Below are 21,904 nucleotides of genomic sequence, written 5' to 3'. Positions count from 1 at the left end.
TGACATCTGCCCATACTTAACCTTGCGCTGCAAGCTGGATTATCGCGAGATCTGAGTTTTCAGTCTCACAACAAATCCATCATGAAAAACTCCCGCTAATACATCCGTCAGGTAACAAACATGGAGTCAGACCAATTGCATGCCAACAGGGTTTTTTGGTGCATTTGGCATTACAAACATGGCTACGCTGGAGCACTCACCTGTCAATATTACAATTGACTCCGTTTTAGTTAAAATAGCGACAATTTCTCATTTAAAAAAGGAGCAAAGAGAAGCACTTAGTGCATTTGTAGATGCGAAAGATGCCTGTGCTTTTCTTCTGACAGGATTTGGAAAAAGTTTAAATTGGCTGCCAACAAAACGTCACGTTTGGCTGCTACTACTGGCTAAAGCCTATTATGGAAGGCGGGTACTAGCTGGCATGTCACTCAATCAGCTCCAAGTATTGTACTAAACTTCCCTCCTTTTCACGGACAGACTCAACAGCAGCCATCCTACATAGATAACGTAGAACTCAACTCAGTTCTACACATATCAATCTGGCTACTGCCAGGTTAGCCTATACTGCCAATAATACCAATAATTACCTCTCATTGATTCACTGGTTGACTATTTTAACTAAATTTTACAAAATACAAGAGCCGCTAATATAAACGAGGTGAGGGCCCAGTAAAATCAACCCTGACTTCCTATACAGTACTGTATACTTTGACAGCCTGTATGTCTCAGTTGATGCAGTAATTATTGAAACAGATTCCCAATCCAATTCCAAGTCTGTATATAAAAACCTGTTTTATTTGTCATATCTAGGATTAAAATGTTCCAAAAAGCAGATTTGTTTTTAATTAGGTGTAGGCCATATTCACCAAATTCAACAACAATTTTTTCCACCTATGAAATAAATTCAGTCTAATTTACTAAGATGGACCTGTGCAGTTAAAGAGGACAGTGCTGCTGGAGTTGCATCAGTTTCCTGCACAGAGGAGCATCTCCCAGCTCCACCTTACTTGAGGGCCAGGAGCGCCTTGCAGAGACAAACTGTGTTATCCCATATGTAAAAAAGCAGGTATCAGTAGACATGTTTCTTTTACATTACAAACATTTTTTGCAGGGCTTCACATTATCTTCACATGTAAGCATGTACATAGAAAACGGGTAAAAGTACAAAAAGTTAAGCACCAGGGAATAAAAAGGTAACTATTATTTAAATGTCACTGAATAAAAAAATCCACTCAAGACATATCAAGTGAATATATGTGGCTTTGCATACAAAAGATAATACTTTAAGGTTTGTATTTAGAGAGAAACTCGGAGTAGAAACAGGGAAATAGCACCAGTTTTCGGCATCTCTAACCTGAGAAAAATTTGTGAGACATCTGCCGCCTTTCCACCCACTTCCCTTTCCTGCCTTTCAAAGGCGACCGGTTACTTTATTTTCTCATCGAGAGCAAACAGCACCTCAGTGCGCTAGGACAGTTTTTGTCCATCCTGTTTATGAAAAACCAATCATCTGTTTACTGCTACATAAGTAAATCCATGGAGTGCCTGATGACTTATTGCTTACGGGCTCAAACTGAGCCCTGGGCTCTTGGCCCTGGACAAACTGGAAAAAATTAAATAGCCACAAGAACAACAGCAAAGAAAATGCTCCCCTGATTAAAAAAAAAACAAACAAAAAAAAAGCCAAAGAGGCTGCTGGGTTTGTCGAGGTCATATGTGGCTATGAATCAGTCCCATCTTCTCTCTTGATTGTTCTGATTATCTGTGGTTTTCAGACACTAGATTGTCAGGTTGGAAGGTTGATGAAGGGTCCTGAAAAGTTACATGTGGCGAGTTTCTGCTCTTTGCCTTTTGTCACCATCGTCCTGCTCCAAGCACACCGGGCAGCAGGTACCTTTTAGCTTGATGGGGTCTTTGCAAACGGGAGTGGCACATGTCTCGACGAAGCAGGTCACCTGGGCGTCCTGGGGTTAGGCATCAGAGGGAACAACAAGTCAATAAATACATTAAAAAGATCTAGCTAAACAGCTTTATAACAGCATTGTTTATAATCAGAATCGGAAATACGTTATTTATCCCTTGCTGGAAATTATTTTCTTCCAGTGCAAACGTTTACAGAAGAGAGAAAAATAAGATGTCATTTGACATTTGAATTGAGAAAGCTTCCTGGAGAGGTGGCGAAACGTCTTCAGATCTTGGAAACCGGGTCCAGCGTTTTTTTTTTTTTTACTTTTACGGAATGACTATGACCTGGATGACTGAAAATCTTCATCAGCAAAAATAAGATTGTAAGTACAAGTAGGATATAAGAATAAAAAAAGGATCAGAATAAAATAAGGATCTAAGTATATATAATAGACAATATTTACAATGTACAAATGCTGCTCAGGACCAAATTACAATTATTGCACATGACAGTGCTATTACACATAGTGAAGTAATGAAATAAAGAAATAATAAGTCATGACTGTCAGAAAGATTAATCATACAGTTTGATGGCCACAGGGAGGAATGACTTCCTGTGGTGCTCTGTGGTGCAGCCTGATGAAATGAGCCTCTGACTGAAGGTGTTTCTGTGGGTGACCAGCACATCATGAAGAGGATGCGCAGAAATTTCCAGCATGTATTTCATCCATATAAAATCTTCTCTTCAACAAACAAGTTCTTCACTATAATACCTTTAATTAAAATATATTGATATACGTTGGAGATAAGTTCTTGATAAGTTGCGCATAGGTTTTGGATAAGCTAGACGCCACGACTTGTGAGTAACTTACACTTAACATATGTCAACGATCAACTTATGGCCCACGTATGGCACACCCTGGCATACGTCGGGAAATATTGAGCATGCTTAAAATTTCTCAACGCACTTCCTGTATGTCGACATGTGCCAGCCTGTTTCAGCGTGCTCATAACTTATATAAAACTTACCCATAACTTCTCCAACATATGCCAGCGTTTTTGCCAGATTTTCCGTACGTAAGGCATTTGACTAAATCTTCAAGGTGTGACAGGAGCTTAAGAGCTGCATTCATTGCAGTTGTGTGTATACGTATTTAATCAGGGACGAGGACTACAAACTCATTTAACACTATTGTTAGATATTTGAGTTAAATATGAAACTAAACATGAGCATTAAAAAAAGGCTTTTAGACTAAAAGTTTGATAGTACTATTTTTGGGAAAAAAAGTAAAAAAGCATCTAAATTCAAGATAAAGTGGAGTAAAATGCTAAGTTATGTATTCATCAGCTGTGCAGAGCAAATATTAAGTAAGCTTGGTAAGATGGTTTTAAAGAAAAGCGTTTGCTAGCAATTAGTTTTTTGTTTTTAAGAGGGAGCTGTATTATGAGTGTGTCAACTACACACTGGAAGTTTATCAGTGCAAAACACAGACACTTTAACACCATCAATATAAAGTGCATGGTGATGTACATTAAGGTAAACTCACTCTGCATTCACAAGACGAGCACGAGTCCTTTCGCCAGCGCTCTCCATCTGATCGCTCCCGCCCCTCGCTGTCAGTGCAGACGGACTTGTGCAGTCGAGCCTCCAGTCTTTTAATCTGCAAGAAAATACAAGAAGCAAACTGTAACTGTGACAAATATATGTGGTAAGATAAATAAATAAAACAAATTAGACAGATTTGGTAGATTTCAGAAAGAAGAAAATTATAAATGCATTGTCGTTGTTAGGATTATTTGTATTGATGATGTATGAGTCTGTAAAACCCAAATAATAACTGTCTGTTTAATGTCTAAGTGGTTGATCTAATTAGGACAGTTGTTCTGTCAGGATAAAAACGTCATCTTCATTTTGAAGAACAAAGATTTGGGAATCTTCATCAGAGAATCGTCTAAGAACTTAGTGTAAAATTTTTATATGGTTGAAGCAATGGATAAATTTTCATTTACAAACATGTATGATGTAATAATGTGATGATGTTGATGGTTGTGTGTATAAAATGCTTCTTCTTCTGTGTTTGGAGTCTCAGGTCTGAATAAGATGACTGTACAATTTCTGTCCACATCTGTTGCCGCTTCTCATAGTTATCTTATACATATACATTATGAAGTGTTTTTAAAGGGTTTCTTTAGACTTATCTCTTCTCAGGAAGGAATCACAGATTGAAAGCTTAAAGGTGTAAATACAGAGCTTTCCTTTACATGGTCAAGAGAGTTTAACAGGTTTTCCCTTTAAAAACTATCATTTACTTTCACTTTAAAATCTTATTCGCAAATAATTAAAATTAATTTACAGCAGTGTTGCAAACAACAACAGCAAACCACAGTAATGTGTGCTGAAAGAAGACTTAAGTCTCCTCTTAGCTGTATATTTCAGTCAAGACAATACATTTTATAGCCAATTCTGTTTTGCAAACAAGCCATAATCATTGCATGACTTCTAATAAATCCATGGTAAAACAACTGTGCTACAGGGAGTCCTGTCTTTAAAGGGACTTTATTTCTTTTGAAGGTTTCAGAAGTTTGAAAAGAGCCTAAATGCAAAGCAAAATGATATGTTCAGTTCAACATTAATCAAATACATCCAATAATAACTGAACCTTTGCAGGAAAATAGTTATCCATATTAAGGAGAGACTTAGAAAGCTTGTTTAAGTGTTTCCAATAAAGGCTTACATTTGATAAGTTTAAGTTTGCAACTCGTATCACTTCATTTCAATTCAGGCAGGTTTAAAGCTGTTTTATGTTAGACTTTTCTGTCTTGCATCCTTCTATGTACTAAATATTGCAGATATAAGACAGCAAAAGTGAGCTTCATGTTCTGAGAAATCTTTGCATTAGAAAGCTGTAGTTGTTGGATTTTCTGCATTATGAAGGCTTATTTTAACCTAATCTCTGTTGGAAACCAAACCCACCTGTTTCCGTAAGCTTGAGATAGTCTTCTGCATGTCTGAGACAAACTCCTGGAAGTCGTTGACCGAAGGTTCACTGCTTGTTTTGCTCAACGTTACATTTGAAAGACTGTTTTTTGCATCTTTCAGTGGACTGCAAAGGCAAATACAGACATAATAAAAAAGATTAATTCAAAAAGATTTTTTTTTTCTCAGATTGTCTCAGATCTTTGAGCAAAGATGACAAATTTGTATTTGCTACCTCGTCTCCTGGATGCTATTGGCAGGTTTCTCCTTCTTGTAGCTGTGTTCAGCTGATCTTCGTCCTCTGAAGTGGTACGACAGGGCATTGAACTGGCCCTTGGTTCTGCAGTCTAATGGGACACAGGTTCAATTATGTTAGGACAAGCAAGCTGAAGACAGCAAATCAATTTCAGGTATGGGATTTTATTTATGAAAAAAATTCAAATGCTCTACAGGGAAACAAAAGCAATAGAAATGTAGAATGAAGCGACATAAATACAACACAAATATTTAAAGAGAATAAAGGTGAATATTTAATATAAGAGGATTATATAAGAAAGATAAAATGATCGATTTGAAGAAGGAAAAAAAATGAGAAATTTGACTAAAAACTTAACTAATTGTGTTTAGAGAGCAAAGTCAAAGTCTAATCTAAATAATAATGTTTTTAACTTGGAGTTTAAAGCTACTGAGGGTTTCCGAGCTTTAATAGGTTTTGGGAGTTTATTCAAAATTTGTGGAACATTAGAACTAAAAGCTGCTTCTCCATGTTCGGTTTTGGTTCTTGGTATGTAAAGTAGAGTTGAGCCAGAATACCTGAGAATATCTCAAAATTGCTTCCTAAACTAAGCTATGATTAATTGCTAGTGCTGTAGAAAGGTTTAGGTCTTCAGTGGCTCTAATTTATTTCTCTTTTACAGTAAAAGATAGAATGAGACAAAGATTACCTCCAGACAAAGTCCAGTTCATAACAATAAATCAAAAATAACAAGTTCAATAGGACGTTTTTTCTGTTTTGTCTTTGTTTTATACCTTAAAAAATAATCTAATCTAATCTACAATAATCTAATCTGATAATCTCACCCTATGGTCTGAAGCTAGATTTTTGAACATCTCGGCTTTTAAGTTGTTATGTGAAATGTAGTTTTTCGAATAGATGCAATTAAATAATGAAAATGCTTAAACTGAAGAAATTCTGCCGAATGCATCATCCTGTTGGATTTTAGTAATAAAAATATTAAATTGCAGAATTTCAATGGTCTGAGGTGTTGCAACAAATTTCCCCAAGCTATTCTGCTCTCATTGACTATTTCTAAGATATAAATAACTGTATCTTCCTGCAAGTGAAAAAAAACTGCCAATTTTACCAAGATTGAGTAGCTTTTACTTAAAGAAACTATAAAAAAAAGTAAAAAAAAAGTATATTAGGTTCTGATAAATAGCCCAACTTAACTGGTTCAGGTTCTACACTGGTGACTCTTGCTGGTCTTACCCTCACAGCAGTCCTGCCACATACGCAGGTCGATCTGAGGAACATCGTCACAGCTTCCATAGCCATGCGGCAGGTCAGCCACTAGGAACACATCCCGCTGGACCCGGGTGATGTTGTCCCCATTGTCACACACAACCCGAGCTAAGGAGGCTTGTTTAAGCTGAGTGAGCTGTGCAGGAGTGAACACGCCCGGGTTTTCATACCAGAACCTAACCAAGACCCAAACACAAGGGGTTGGATTTGAGTAAGATGGAAGAAAAAAAAAAGTCTGTCCTGTTCTTTAGTTAACCTCATATAGTCTAATGCTTTGTGTTTACTTTCTGTAATAGATTAAAAGGAATAAAAGATAAAAAGTTGAGTAATAGACTTTAAAAATGTCCTGAGAAATGTACCTGTCTCCATCCCGGACTCGTTTGAACTGTGTTGCAAGCAGACACATGAGGGTGGGACCCAATCTACTGCCAGGAACCAGGTCTTCAGCCATCAGGGCCGGGAACAGGTCAATGTTAAGAGGCGTACCGTACAGCCTGCCATACACGGAGAACCGTCAGTGCAACAAATAGTAGTTACACTTACCACATAATACAGCTTGCCTTTAAGAGTGAAAATACTCTACTATCAGTACAAAGAAGTTTTTGTTTAACTAATTTTGATCATTGCTACTCAGAAAAAACAAAAAAATCTTATACTTAGAAAATTAAACAATGCAGTAAATGCAAATTGCAAATTTGGTACGAGGATATGCTATTATAAGCAAATTTAGGTGCATGCTTCACCATCTGTAAGTAAATTACCAATAAAAGGTAGTTTAGGGTGCAAGCTTTGTAATCAAGCTGTCTTTATTTGGAAATATAATGTAAGGAAATCTTATTTAGCTGAAAAGCTATTTAGCACTGACAGCTATCTTTTACATGTGTCAATTATGTGATCTATGGTCTATATATGAATAATTATATCGTCTAATTAAAAGTTAAGGGATCTTTTTAAGTTAAAATGAATAGAGGAAAGATTTAAGTTGAAAAAGAGAAGTACATATAGCTCTAATTTACTGTGATCTGCTCCGTAACTGGGATGATTTAACAATACTTTAGAATTAAAGTAAGAGGAAAAGCTCTGAAACTTATTTTAAATTAATTTTAACTATTTTTTTATTAAAAATGTTTCTAATGAAATAAGTCAATTTTTGAATTATCCAAATAGCAAAAACATAATGCATTGTTATATATAGTTATGAAACGAAACTGTAATAACTTGAAATCGATATAAGCAAAGTTAGGCTGTAGAAAAATGTGTGATAGGAAATTTACCTCAGGTTTACATTTAATAACTGACTTCACTATAAACATCTGGATATGAATTGGAAATGTTTTAACTGTAAATGACAGCAAGATAACTGTTGTAATTGGAACTGTATTAATTAAAGGATATTAAAGTACCGGTATATGAAAAGTTGGGCTGTTGACCCCCTAAAAAAACAACAACAAAAAAAACAATGGTCTGCACATGCCCAAATATATATATTTTTTTTTCAATTAGAACCACTAATGACTAAACAAGTAGAACACAGATGTAAAACAGATGTAAAAACTCCTGTGAAACCAAATAGCAGTTTTAGTCCGTGAGGCAAACTACCTGTCTACTTTTAAAGTTAGGCTTAAAACTTTTCTTTTTGGTAAAGCTTATAGTTAAAAACAGATTGAAGTTTGCTTAGTCGCTGGGTAAGTAGAGAGGTAGGTGGAGCGTTAACAGCTTTATCAGACGAGGGAGAATACTAGTCCGGATAGATGTTTCTTTTTGCCCTATTGGGGATCTCCCTTTGTTATACCTCATCCAAAAGCTATTTTCTGTATTTGTGCTGCTATATGTTTTGGCTGTTGGATGGCATAGGGACCACTTTTCCTTAATCTGCTTTATTCCATCTATATTCCCCTTTTCTGCAGTATTTGTTAAATTTCACTCATACCTTTATGCTCTCTGCTTTTTTTTCATCATAGAAGCCTCCTCTGATCTACTCCTGTTTGGCTGTGACTCCATCCTGGACTGAAATATCAATCTGCTGCCACCAACACCTCTTTAATGATGCTGGAGCTTGGCCTGTTTCCAGTGCAGTCCTGTAATTTTTTATTGTGACTAGCAGAATTGCATTGGAGCTTGTCTGTTTGGTTGTCTGTTTCCTGGACGGGGCCACCTGTGGAGCTACTTAACAGTTAGCTTTTGTATATCTGCTTCTTTCTGTATGTCTGCTTCTGTCTCCTTAAACCCCAGCCGGCCTCAGCGGAAGGGCGCACGCACTGAGCCTGATGGAGGTTCTTCTTGTTAAAAGGGAGTTCCCTTCTCCACTGCATACTCGGTGTGAGGGATTGCTGAAGAGTCAAGGACAAAATGCAAGCAACAATATTCGCTGCAGGCTCATCCAGTAAGTCAATGACTGGATGCAATCAACTGCTTTTCCTAACTAATTTGCGAGTACTTCCTCTGTAAAGTGCCTTGAGATGACATGTGTTGTGAATTGGTGCTATATAAATAAACTGAACTGAAAAAGGTTCATAACTTGTTCTTGCAATGTGAAAAAAAACAAATGCCCTGACTTTTGATATTAATAAAAATTCCAAACTTGACCTAATTTAGGAAAGAAATGATCTAGACATTAAACAGAGTGTAACTAGGAGGCAGTTACCTTCGTAGTTTCTCTCTGACCTCTGGGTTTCTGATCTCATTTCTCAAGTCATCAAACGTCTGAGCTGAGGTGAAGTTACAAAAGGTCCTGTAGTCATTGTATGGCGGTATGCCGTGATCCCTTCCTCTCTGAACATTCATGGCAGCCAGATCCAGGGCTACAGTGTGGGCCATGGAGAATAACTTTTCGGTCAGCTCAGTGTTCAGCAGCTGAGTGGAAACACGCATTTTGCCAGCAACCCCAAAGAGTCCACGGAGGAGTGGGTCAATGCCTCCCTCATTTACGATGCGGAAAGGGGAAAAGAAGGCCCGATGCAGGGAGATGTGACCCTGGGGGATAGGCTCAAAGTGCTCATTTAGCCTGTATAGTATTGGGTTGATGAGGGTATGTCCAAAGCGGAAAGCTGCAGTGGCGAACCCATTGAAGATTCCAGCGTTGATGTTGGGGTCATAACCGGTGTATGGCCCTAAAATCCTCATTCCTGCTTCTCCAAGAATCTGAAGGGGAAAACACATTTTCTCATCATCAACTTTTTAGTGTGTTTGAAATATGTGTATTAGTCAGCAAAAAACTAGCTACCTTTGGTAACCAATGGCTATAGGTGATGTGCTGCATCTGAGCGCCCACTATCTTCCTGGTCTCGTGGTAGATGGTGTCCCCATCCCAGTGGGGATTCAGTCTTAGCAGTTCTGTTGCAATGCGGTTGTGCTCCCTAAACCACACAGTGTGCATGGCCGTCAACCCAAGCTGCTCGTTGGCACGGTGGTCTCCAGCCAAAAAGCAAGGGATCGGACTCTCGTTTTCATCCCTCATGCACTCTGTGGGCGGTCCAGTGGCAAATGGAAGAAGAGCTTTCCCCGTTCGTTGTATGATGCCCTGACGAAGAAGCCCCCTGTGGCTGGCAGTGTCACGGATCTGCTCTGATTCATGTCGTGAACTACCGTAAACGTTGGAAGCATCAATGTAGGAGGTGATCTGGTTGATCTGCTCTCTCGGATAAACGCTGTTCATGAGCAGAGACGTCATCCCGCTGCCGCACACAGGACTGGAACGTACAAAGAACATGCAACGAGCGCCACTTCGTAGCTGCCGCTGGTCATTGGGTGGGAACTGGATTGGAAAGCACGGGGGGTCGTTTGTGCAGACCTGAGCACATTGTTGGCCATCAGAAAACCGACCTTGACTCAGAGCCACCACTGTGGAGTCCAAGTCGTGGTCCAAGAACTGACCCCACTGCATTAGCATATGAGTGTAGCGGTCATCAGGAGTTATGGTCTCCGTTCCAATCATTGTGGTCGACACAAGCCTTGGAAGAGGCAATCTGTATCCATTGTGGACCCTATCGGTGGTGCCTCTTGGCACGTTAAAGCCGTTGTCATAGACTGGCTTCAGGAGGCGCTCAAACGCAGTGTGAGAGGCGCCCCACATGGGGTGCTGTAGGTTGTTGCAGGTCCCATCATGGCTACGATACTTTTGGTGGAAGCAAATGTCTGAGCAGTTGTTCTTGCGCCGGTGGGCTGTGCAACCCGAGAGATTAGCAATCATGTCCAGAAAGCGGGGAGAAACCAGATCGTTGTAGCGAAATGCTGGAAAAACAAAATAGGAATTCAGCAACTTTAAAAGGAGGCTACACAGCTAAAGATCCGAAATAAACAGTAACATTTTCTTGGTAATTTTGTTTTTTTCTATCTAGGTAAGAGGGATTATATCAAGCGGAGTTTTAGTTTTCTCTGTGTAACAGCAAAAACAACAAAAAGGCCTAAATATGCAATGAAATGTAAGTTTGGGGCATAAGGTTTAAAACAATACATGAAGAAAGTTGTTTTGGGACATCCCTAGTTTAAAATATTCAGTATTTAAGTGACAGAAAATTATTAAAAATATCTAGTAAGTGAAAAATCTATTAACATCTCAAGGTGATATACAGAGAACATCATCTATCATCATTTTATACTTTTTCTATAACAAGTTTTAGAGTCATCTGTTTTAGAATGCTATGGATGGAAGGGTGGATTTCAATGAGTTCAATGTGAGTTTACCTCAGTATAAAATAGTACTTTCATGGCTTATTTCCCACACTTTCTTGTATGCGCTTTCCTATGTTAACTGTGCAACTGAGCTGCTGACCTCTGAAGATGAAGTCAAAGTAGAGAAAACAGGTTCCTTTGTTTCAGCTTTGTGGAGATATTTTTCATTTTAAGTATTTTAAACAAGATTGATCACATGTTATTACCTTTCCCCTTGTGTACTATTTACTTTATACCTCTCTGAGAAAACAACCTAGTCAAGAAATATAATGCACGCCCCCAAAACCATAAAATGACACATGCTGTGTTTTCACTGCATTTCATCCTTCACCTTGTGCTGTAATATTTAACCCCCATTAGGAGAGGTGCTTTATGTTCCCAGACACCAAAACCCACAATCCTGCCTCAGTTTTCCTCCATGCTAACAAGAGCAGAGCAGAAAAAGATTGAATGTTTATGGCGTAAACATTCAGTCCCGCCCTGCTCCACCCAACTCTTCCAGCACACATGGGACTAATTAAATGTTGCAACACAGATTGTGTTAAACTTTGTCCAGTGCTCTGCAGTGATTATAGTTAAATGTTAAGCTGCATGTCGTTGGGTCCAATAAATCCGTTAATAACAGGCTCCTTGTCAACTGCTCCACAGTTACGGTTCTCTGTGTGATACGTGCATTTAAACAGTTTTTTCAGTAATAAAACATTGTCCAGGATCTGTTTTTTTTCAGCCCTATTTAATCTTACACCCTTAAAAAAAATCTAGCACAGCTAATTGCAGACACACGTTGCTTCATTAGAAAACTGAATACAGAAAAATTACAGCACACATGTATTTCCTAGTCTTCTATAATAGATGAAAGTAGAAAGACATGTTGTCTGGCAGGTCTTGAAGATGCTCCAAGTTTTTATACAACTAAAAGAGGAGGAACTATAATTGATGGTTAAAATAAAATAAAAAAAAGTACTATCCAATCTTTTATATAAAACGCTAATAAAAACAAATCTAAGATTGAGATTTAAGAAAATCTAATAAAGTTCAGACTAGCTGTGCAACTAACTTTGCAAATCGCTTAATCTGTTGATTATTCTTTCAATTAATAATTGGATAGCCAAAGGTTTATTAAAGAGTTATTACGAAATAAATCAGGTGAAACAAAAACTTTTCCACTTGAGGAGTTCTAGATAGAGCATTTTAACAGAAGAACCCATTTTTTTTATCTTAAATGCAAAATGTTACAATATTTTTTTTTACAATTCTCATATAATTAAGGCTCTAAGTAGATTGCTCTGTCAGCTAAAGGCATGTTTTAGAGCCTCTATACTCCAGTTAACGATTACTAAATTGGATGACGATTATTTCAATAATCAATTAATCAAGATTAATCAGATGATCTGTTTTAGCCCTAATTCAGACTGTATAAACATTTAGCAAAAGCTTTGTAAAACATGTTGCACATGTAAACACACTTTTAAACCTCAGTCTGGCATGTAGAAGCAAAACAGCAGCCTTACCGGTGCCATTGGTGTCGACCATGAGACCCTGGTTGACATGGTTTTGAATGAGCAGGAGAGTCTGCTCGAAGATCTCCCCGGCACGTGCCTGCTCCACTGTGTAGGGATCACGTGGATATCGAAAAAGAGCAAGCAACTCTCCTGGATTACGAGGCTGACTGGAGAGATGAGGGACATAGAGGGGCGGGAGGATGGTGGGAAAAGCAGGGGAGAGAACAAGCTGGTATTAGCACACAAAAAAAAACAAAAAACAAGAATTTAAAAATATATATCTGCTCCTCTGACTTTTAAGAACTGACAGATAGACAGTTTATTCTAAGCTGTTTCTCCTGTGAAGCAAATAAAAACAGAAAGAAAAGTATAAAGATGAGAGATGCTTTACTGAACGTAACCCCTTTGATAAAATCTATTTAATGAATTTCTGCAGCAGAATCCAGGCTGTTGCTTCTATTCACCTCTGCTGATTTATTTCCTATGTTTACCAGGCAGCTTATGGTGGAAAAATGAATAAAACAAAAAAATGCAGGCTTACTGGTGCTCTGGTAAACCACCAACCTTCAATAGGTCAATAGTAAGAAAACATTCTTATTTTAAAGCATTTAACAATCATATCAAATTTGCAGCCTGTCTCATTTGATGGGTTGCAGATTATTTGATTATTATCACCCTTATTATCCTTTGCTAACAAGTCGAGCCCTAGTATAGAAACTATAGCAAGCAGGTTTAATAGAACAGTGTTCTTGTAAAAGAAAATCACATTCGGCTGAATGCATGTGGCAACATCATTAATAAAAACCTAACGCTTTACATTATTATAAATTCCTATTTCAAGCTTTTTAAGTCAATCTATCACACCATCAACACCAATCAGCTTCCCTAAGTTCCTTATAAAAAGTATACCTCAGCACATTGCTGCCACCACCATGTGTCCTCATGAGGATGGTTTAGCATATGCATTTGGACCAAACTGTTAGTATACTTTCATCCAATCAGAGCACTTACTTCCACATATTTGCTTTGTCCTTACATGGCTTGTGGCAAACTGAAAATGGGAGTCATTATGGTAGCCTTTCAATCATGGCTTACTTCTTGCCTCTTTGTACACAAAGACCAGATTAGTGGAGTGTATGGCTATCCGCTTTTCTGTCAACAAATCCTTCCGCCTGCTTCATGGATCTCTGCATCTCTTTAAGACTTATCCCTGACATCGTAGCTGTTTTCTTTTAGGTCGTTCACAGAACAGCTGTGTTTCAGCTTGGACTAAGAACATACAGGTGGGCTCTATTTACTTCTTTGTTGACTTCTGAAGGTACTATTCTGCACTGAATTGTAAACAGTGTACTAATCGAAAAAGTGTATCTTAAATTTATATTCATAAAAGGGGTTTAAAGCAACATATTTTCCCTTTTTTCTTATAACAATGCTCTGCATAATGTTGGCTGCACAGATGAAGCCTGTTACTGAAAGATCAGGGTCTGTCGTGTATATATATCAGTCCTCCAGAGCACATGTTGCTGAGTCAGGCTAAGAAACGCCATCACATCTTTCCTTCTCATGCATTCCCACTGGGATTTCACTTCGTTTCCAAATGACTGAATAACCCACAGCAAAGCAGAAAGCTGTATCCTATCCTGTGATTGTCATTAAACAAAGCTGGAAATCCCCCCCATCACATCAGCAGCAATGACAGGGCTGTTTGTATGGATGTGGATTTGTTTCCTTTTCATATGAGTGAGTGTTTGTGTGAGAGGGCAGGCGTGCACGTACGTGGGCACGCGCCAAGAAAAGCACAACTGCTAACCACATCATTCAACAGGATGGAAACTTTCTTAAAGGCAAATTTGAGTCATATCCATCCCTCATAGATGCAGACATCGATTCAAAAGTCATCACCTTTTGATATGAATGTGAACTTCAGTCATGCATGAACAAAAACAAATACAAGTAGGACAAAGAAACATGACAAATATAGAAATTAAGATGTGTACCATAACAAGACACCTGGATGGGGTACTTTCATACTTAATGAGCTGAAAACTATTTTTTTGAAAATGTAATCTCTAAAGCAGGAAACAAGTTTCATATTTTTTGTTTTGTTTAAATTGGTCAGTTTTCCGGTATCAAAGTGAAAGGCTAACATGAATTTAGCAAACTGTAGTGTTAAACTCCAAAAGCAATGTTAGCTTGCAGTAACTACACCCAAACTCTATGTGTGTTTTTGTCTTTATCGGATATAAAAAAAAAGTTAACTGCATAAGTGGGGCTATCATATGAATCATATGTCTGTATTTTATCTTTAAAAACATCCTTCTTTCTGCAGCTGTATTTAAGTGTTTTGTTTTGCTGACAAATTCGATGCATCACTCCTCACATGTAACCATGACGACGTATGAAGCTTGTGGATCTGATAACATTTGCCACATTTTCTTAACACAACTTCTAACAACTTTGGCTAACGGTTTGGTTAGATGATTCATGCACCAGGGCATTCATTTGCAAGTTATATTTCTTTAAATCTGTTAGGAAAAAAAAACAGGTCTTAGTATACTTCCAACTTTTTAGTTATTAAAATATATGTCCATAGGAAAAAAAAATACATGTTGAGGTGCAAGATGTTTTAGCTCACTCTCTTAACTACCCTCCTTGTTAAAAACACATCTAAAGAGATATTTATTTCCCAATAACAGCAACGTCTGAGCCAGTGGAACAGTGCTCTAACATCTGGCCAGCAGTTGGTAAATCATCCTGAGATTCTTTGGATGAGCCTCACATCAGAGAAAAACTCATTGATCTAAGAAGGAGTAGCTTTTTTATGCACCTAAAATATGTTTGATTGTGATGATTACAGGAATAAATTGTTGGGAGTATTTATTAGAAGAATTTTTAAGCTCTGCTGGTATGTGTAACTTGGAACGACGTGGGACGTCCTGGACATTTTTCACAGAATCTCTGAAAATGTATAAAGTTTTAAACCCTCCAAATTGCTGTTTTTTTCAGAAGCCATGCAGGGAACATACGGACCTGGGAAAAGAGAGTGTTTAAGTCAGTTCAGACTAAAACTGAAGTTTGGGTAAAAAAAACTGACGCTGAATGTTATCCTGAACACACCATCCTTATTTGGTGGTGGTAGCAAAATGCCATCAGAGATCTTTTCTTCAGCAGGGATGATGAAGCTGAACAAAGCTGAGCTGAGCTCACCTTGAAGCAGGACAGCGACCCAACATATGTAGCCAGAGCTCTTACACTAGTGGATCTGAATAGCCTTGTATTTGCAATTTTTGCATTTGCTGTGTGAGTGTCTCATGTCCTACCCATCAAAAAGACGTCTCCGTGTTGAGTTAATAGCACTGTCAACATTCCGGATGGCCTGCTCTATGGAGGTGCTCACAAAGGTGTCTCCCTCTCGGCTGATTGCAGGCACTGACAGAAAAAGACAAACAGATCAATGTGGAATTTGAAAGGGAACACTGGCCAAAAGTAGAAAAAAAAAAAAACTAAGTAATTTATTCTCTTCTGATTTTCTTTCATAAATACGTAAATGAATAAATGAGATCAACAATGTCAGGTTCCTTCCTGATACCGTCATGCTTCTGTGCTACAAACTGAGCATTGCTTTATGGATGTGCTCACGAAGCTGCAGCTTCGGTCTGACCTTATACATCACAGCACAAAAAACACACACACAAAGTAGCAGGCAGGGATCTAACAGGTCAGCAGTAAACTCTGATTGACTTTATATGTGACTTAAAGATCATTAACATGAGGTTTATCTCACAAATAGAAAATTAAACTTAAGAAACCCAAAGAGATGTTTCATAAAATCGAGCATAATTATTCAAAAATCTAAATCAAAATGCAGACTGTTGGGGAGAAGAAAAAAAAAAGATTTTAATGCTTCCACAGGACATAAGAGTGGTTATAACATTTAGGTCGTTGATGAATTGGTTACTAAAATATCAATATCAGCATGTGTGAGGTACCTTTATTTTTGAGAGTTTTTGTTGGTTTGCTGGTCTGGAGGATACATGTTTTTGGTAACAAACTTCCAGGGCAGGAAAGCAAGCTAGCCATCAATACATCCAGAGAAGTTTTATGCGATTTCCAATTTCTTTGATGTAACAGTTGACAGTAAGAAATATAAATTATGAGTGGAAGATATTTTCTATACCTGGATCTTTCCATAGGTGGACAATTGAGCAGCTATATTATCAAGTCAGACCAGGCGATGTTCACACAAGTAATAATGATTTTGGACTCTATACGCTTTAGTTATAAACCTTTTCTTAAAATAAAGTATAGGAGTCAAGCAAATATGAATCTAAATGAGCCATTAATGTTTAAGAATAATGTTATTTCAATAGACTGTATATTATTCCACATGGCTAATTCAATTAATTTCATGGAGATTAAATTATCTGGGTTTGTGTAGAAGGCTTACAGCCGTACATGTTTGAGCCCTTGCCTCGCAACCCTGCCAGTTCTGTTAGCTCTACGCCTGCAGAAGGCACAGACGTCCATCCCCGTGAACACTGGGATGGAACTCAATGGTTAAGCAAAAGATTCTTATTTCTTATTTGAACCGTTGCATATATAAGCTGCAACATATGAATCAAGATGCTATGACCGAAAAAATTTGATTGACAAATGACCGTTGATATATGATTGGCCGCATTTAGGTGTACAAGTTGACATACAAATAACTGGCCTGCATAAGATAAAGAAAAAAACCCCACAGATTTTAACAGGATTTTTTTTTTTTTATAGAAATTTTCTACATTTTGGGACAATATTGCCTGATAAAGAGTACATTTATATACATGTTTAAGCCAGAATCATTTGAAATTTAAATATGATTTCCCTATGACTTTAAATATTCAACAGCACTGCACTTTTCTATTGCTTATAGAATTTCTAGATTTGGTAGACAAAATTATCTATGCCCCATGTTTCATATAAAGACTTTTTATAATATCTTAGACGATGTCCTCTGATATTTATGTACAACATGGCAGGATAAGACTGCAATCATGTTGGCTCAATAATAAATGCAGCGACAAAATGTTTTGTTTTTTTTTTACCTGTGACTGAAAGCACCATTCTAGCAGCTTGATAGCCGATGGGGTTACGGGCGACGCATTCATAGCGTCCGGCATCTGCAGTCCCAACATCCTTCACCTCAAGGTAACCTTCTGGACTGATGTGGAACTTTCCGCTCTCTGTTATCTGTACGCCATCCTAAAAAGACATGGAATGTGAACGGATCAGGGATCTAAAACACCCTGAGTGGGCTATTCTTCTGCTGTCCCCCACCTAATCAAAATACTGGACATAATTATGCAATGGTGCACAAAGCATATAAAATAGTTTCCTTATTGTCATATAAAGGATGGGACAGCAACTCTCCACTAATGGCACAGATATAAAGTCATTACCTAACTCTCTAAAATCTATTGAAACACCAATAAAAAATAACGAATGATCCTCACCTTGTTCCAGGTGAGGACCGGCTGCGGCTGGCCTCGAGCACTGCAGGGAATCTGCACATCCTGACCAGCCTCCACTGTCAGGTCCCTTGGAGCATTTGTGAAAACAGGCGTTACTAAATAAGTTAAAACATACACACATAGGCATGTTAATGATTAATCCATCACAGACCAACATAAAAGTCTGTCTGTCTATAGAGCATTTTGCAGGGAAGAAAAGATGGTTGTTTTGTGTTACACTTGAGTGGCTGCTTTTCTTTCTTTCATAAGCAGCCTGTGAAACATTAATCACCTTAGAGCCAGAGTGATGCTCTGTTACAGTGCTTCTCACACTTTCTAGACTCAAGAGCCAAACTTTTAGCTGAGTGTACATTTCAAAATCAAAATAACAACAGGGTTATGTTTTATACAACCAAAGTTATTTGTTAAGGTCTGTTTTCTTAAAGGTATTGTGGAGGATTTCCTTTTTCCTGGTCAATCATCTCAATAAGAGGTCCTCCCATTTTACGTAAAGCCGTCCTACGTGCCGGTCCCCAGTCGGCCATCTTTTTCTGTGCATGTGCACTTTTATGTGGTGTATTACAGTTTCAGACAGTCATTGAAGCTCACCTTTCTCACCATGATTCTTTGAAAATGGCCGAGGGTCGTAAGAGAAAAGTGTCTACAAAGTGTATGAGAAGATGAAAAAGGCCTCAGAAAAGAGAGACAAGACCAGAGTGTTTTTGGGAGATTCATGCAATGGCGTACTCTGAAATCACAGGTTGTGATCCCCACTGATGCCTCGGTTGCAAACATTCTACTAGAAAGGTAAAGTTTGGCATGCTATTTGGACAAATCTATTTCACATGACTGCTATTAAAAGTTATTGTCATGATCTGCCCTGACATCTCACCTTAATTGTTCATTTCACTCACCTGCCTGACTCTGCCCGGTTTTCTAATTATTACTGATCTTAACAACCTGCTGTTTCTCCTTTAAATTGGGCTCAGTTCCAGCTATTCGGCCAGATCCTTGTTTGATGCTTGTTGGCTGTTTGTTTATGCCCGTTAGTTTGTCTGTTTAGTTAATTCTATGGTTCATGCCCTGGTTTCCAGCGGCCAGTTGAGGGAAAGGGTTTTAGTGTTTGTCTTGTCCTCTGGTCGTGTCGCGACTTTTCTCCGCTGAGCCCTCAGGGTTTCGGCACGGAACGCGGAGAGGGTCAGTTTTATTCCCATAAGCCTGGCTTCTAGGAGGAGACCAGTTTAAAGTCCTGCTGAAATCCTGGTACCACGTCTCGTCTCTGCTTCCCTTACCACTGAGTCTGCCCGTCTGCATCTGACCCTGCATGTCTGCTTCTGTGCGTGTCTGTGTGGGCACGCTTCTGCATCCGTCTGACTCTGACTGAAAGCTCTGTGGATTCCTAGAACCCCGTTTCTATCGATTCCTGTGTGGATCTGACCCCTCTGTCAAGCTGAGGACTGCTGGATCTCAGAACTGTCTGGTTCTGACCTGGATCGGTTACCTGACTGCTCTCTGTGGTTGCTGCTCTAATCAGGGACACCCTGGACAGCTCTGGGTTGGATCCCATTCGGCGCTCCATCGGATGGATCCTGCCTTCCACGCAGAGAATGGACTGAACTATTAAACCGTGTAAGTGACTCACTCCGACAATCATCTCCTGTCAGATGATCATGGTCACTTACCTGTGTTTCTTCCTCCAGAGACTGTCAGTGATTGGGCGGTGCCCCGCCCCCTTTTCCCCACAATCGCTGCAGGTCCACAGATCCACAGCAGCCAGTTTCTGTTCTATTTTGTTTTAATAAACATTTTAAACTCTCCTATTGGCTATCTCACCTTGAATACTGGGTCTATCTATCCCGTTTGACAGTTATCTACCTCTATATTGTAACTTTCCAGGAAAGATACGTTTATTTATTTTGCATCATTAGTAGTTATACAGTAGCTACAGATCTTAATTTACCCCGCAAACATTTCACAATTTCCACTGCAGCACACACACACACATAAGCATGTCATGATTTTTTTTTTTTTTATGTACCAGAAACTTTTTATATCTAAATATGAGTAAGATCAGGTCCATCTGAGCGCCTGTCTTAACATTGCGTCCCCACACCTCCTCGAGGAGAAATGGGGTGTTGCATGCTCTCACACATGTTTAATAGGCATTCTCTCTAGGGAGAAGATACAGGGTTTTCATGTAGATTTTTTTTCTTAAAGTTGAGAGGGAAGGTGTTTTAAAAAGAATTGCAGAAATCCTCCACTATACCTTAAGACCCCACAGTTGTTCCAAGGCAGCTACTCGATGTTCTATAAGGTAACTCCTGTAGTTAATGCCTAGTGTTGAAGCAATTCTTTAACATTGTTTATGTGTTTGATCATTTATGAAAATAATAAAAATTTTTGGCCCTTCTGTATTTCCTCACCTCTCTGCTCGATGCTGAGCTGTACAGTGGTGCGCACCGTCCCCACAGAGCTCACTGCTTCACACTCATACTGGCCCTCGTCGTGTGCGGCCACCCGAGTGATGCGGAGCGTACCGGACGCCAGGATGACTTGGCGGCGATCCGAGGTCAGAGGACTTCCACCCCGAGTCCAAATAATAAGAGGTGCTGGGTAGCCGCTCGCCTCACAGGGGAAATCCACGGTATGTCCCTCCAAGACCGACTGGTCCTGTGGAGTTACGGTAAACTGTGGTGCTGCTGCATAAAGGAGAGGAGGTAAAGAGCAATAAATTACATAATGTTTAACTCTTAAAAATCTGTCTCTTTAGAATAATTTAGTTGGGAGAAAGTAAAATGTTGTTAGGAGTTGTGTCATACTGTGATATCTAAATAATCACAATCCAAACTTTCTTCCCAGCGTTCTCCTCTTCTTTACCAGCATTGGCGAACAAAGCACATACAGATGACATTTCATACCAGTCTGACTCAAATTAGCTGAAACATATGACTCAATAAAATGAGGAAAACACAATTTCTACAGCTGGAAATGTGCTGAGCACAGCTGCACACAAAATGTTATTACAGGGACACTGATACAAACATAGAGCAAGAATCCAAACAAGATATTCAGTGTTGCATCCTGTTAGATTCACTTCCTTCTCTCCCTGTTGATTCCTCAGCACAGTTTGGGGCTGCACAGCTGTCACGCCCTGCCACCATGGTTGTGGTCCAAACTCACCGCCTTAAACACTGAGGAGCCATTATGCAGCATGCACTTTATAGCTATGTTAACAGCCATTACTACATGGAAAAACATAGTGTCATCTCAGGATTACAGGCTGCCATGATTTCCTGTGAAATGTCAGCCCTGTAATTTTAGCTGCACACTCAATGAAATCATGTTGACGGGAGGCAATAAAGATTTGCAGCACATAAAGCTGAATGGCCTATAATCCGAGGGAAAAGGAAACATGGAAGGCATAGCAGTACTATATATTTCAGACTATTGCTCGGTAGGTGACTTTAATTCTTTTACCAGGACATAATCTCATTCAACTAAACATTAAGAGCATAGATTGCAATTTCTACAGGTTTTCTGTTGTGTGAAGCTTTGTTGCCTACAAAAGATACAGACATGAAGGGGAATTCCCTAAAGAATTAAAACAAATTCTGTCAGCGGAATTCATAAGTGCTCTGTTTTGAGCCAAGTGTTATAAAAACACAACCATTAAAATGAATTAAATAACAAAGGCTTCATTAAATTCAGGTAAACTTCATAACTTTTGTTCCATTTATGATCGGTATTGTTACAGTTTATACGAAATATGATAACTTGTTATATATATATATATATATATATATATATATATATATATATATATATATATATATAT

At 38.6% G+C, this 21,904-nt stretch overlaps 1 protein-coding gene across 2 annotated transcripts in view; it reads right to left on the bottom strand.

Annotated features, from left to right (window-relative positions):
• Positions 1-773: 773 nt before the first annotated feature.
• Positions 774-21,904, bottom strand: part of pxdn (peroxidasin) — a 65,633-nt gene continuing 44,502 nt past the window's right edge. For both annotated transcript variants that reach the window (XM_015381272.1, XM_015381273.1), the window contains 13 exons: positions 20,493-20,768; positions 18,073-18,185; positions 17,665-17,821; positions 15,898-16,006; positions 12,587-12,744; positions 9,628-10,634; positions 9,049-9,545; positions 6,764-6,898; positions 6,372-6,580; positions 5,118-5,229; positions 4,880-5,009; positions 3,453-3,566; positions 774-1,964 (listed from right to left, as the gene is read on the bottom strand). In XM_015381272.1, coding sequence (XP_015236758.1) covers positions 1,821-1,964; positions 3,453-3,566; positions 4,880-5,009; positions 5,118-5,229; positions 6,372-6,580; positions 6,764-6,898; positions 9,049-9,545; positions 9,628-10,634; positions 12,587-12,744; positions 15,898-16,006; positions 17,665-17,821; positions 18,073-18,185; positions 20,493-20,768 — 3,161 coding nt within the window. In that variant the 3' untranslated portion in view covers positions 774-1,820. The remainder of the gene's footprint in view (positions 1,965-3,452; positions 3,567-4,879; positions 5,010-5,117; positions 5,230-6,371; positions 6,581-6,763; positions 6,899-9,048; positions 9,546-9,627; positions 10,635-12,586; positions 12,745-15,897; positions 16,007-17,664; positions 17,822-18,072; positions 18,186-20,492; positions 20,769-21,904) is intronic.

Source organism: Cyprinodon variegatus, unplaced genomic scaffold (assembly GCF_000732505.1).
Source record: "Cyprinodon variegatus isolate N-32 unplaced genomic scaffold, C_variegatus-1.0 Scaffold230, whole genome shotgun sequence".
NCBI classification, from domain to species: Eukaryota; Metazoa; Chordata; class Actinopteri; order Cyprinodontiformes; family Cyprinodontidae; genus Cyprinodon; species Cyprinodon variegatus.
This window is presented reverse-complemented; position numbering and strand designations above follow the sequence as displayed.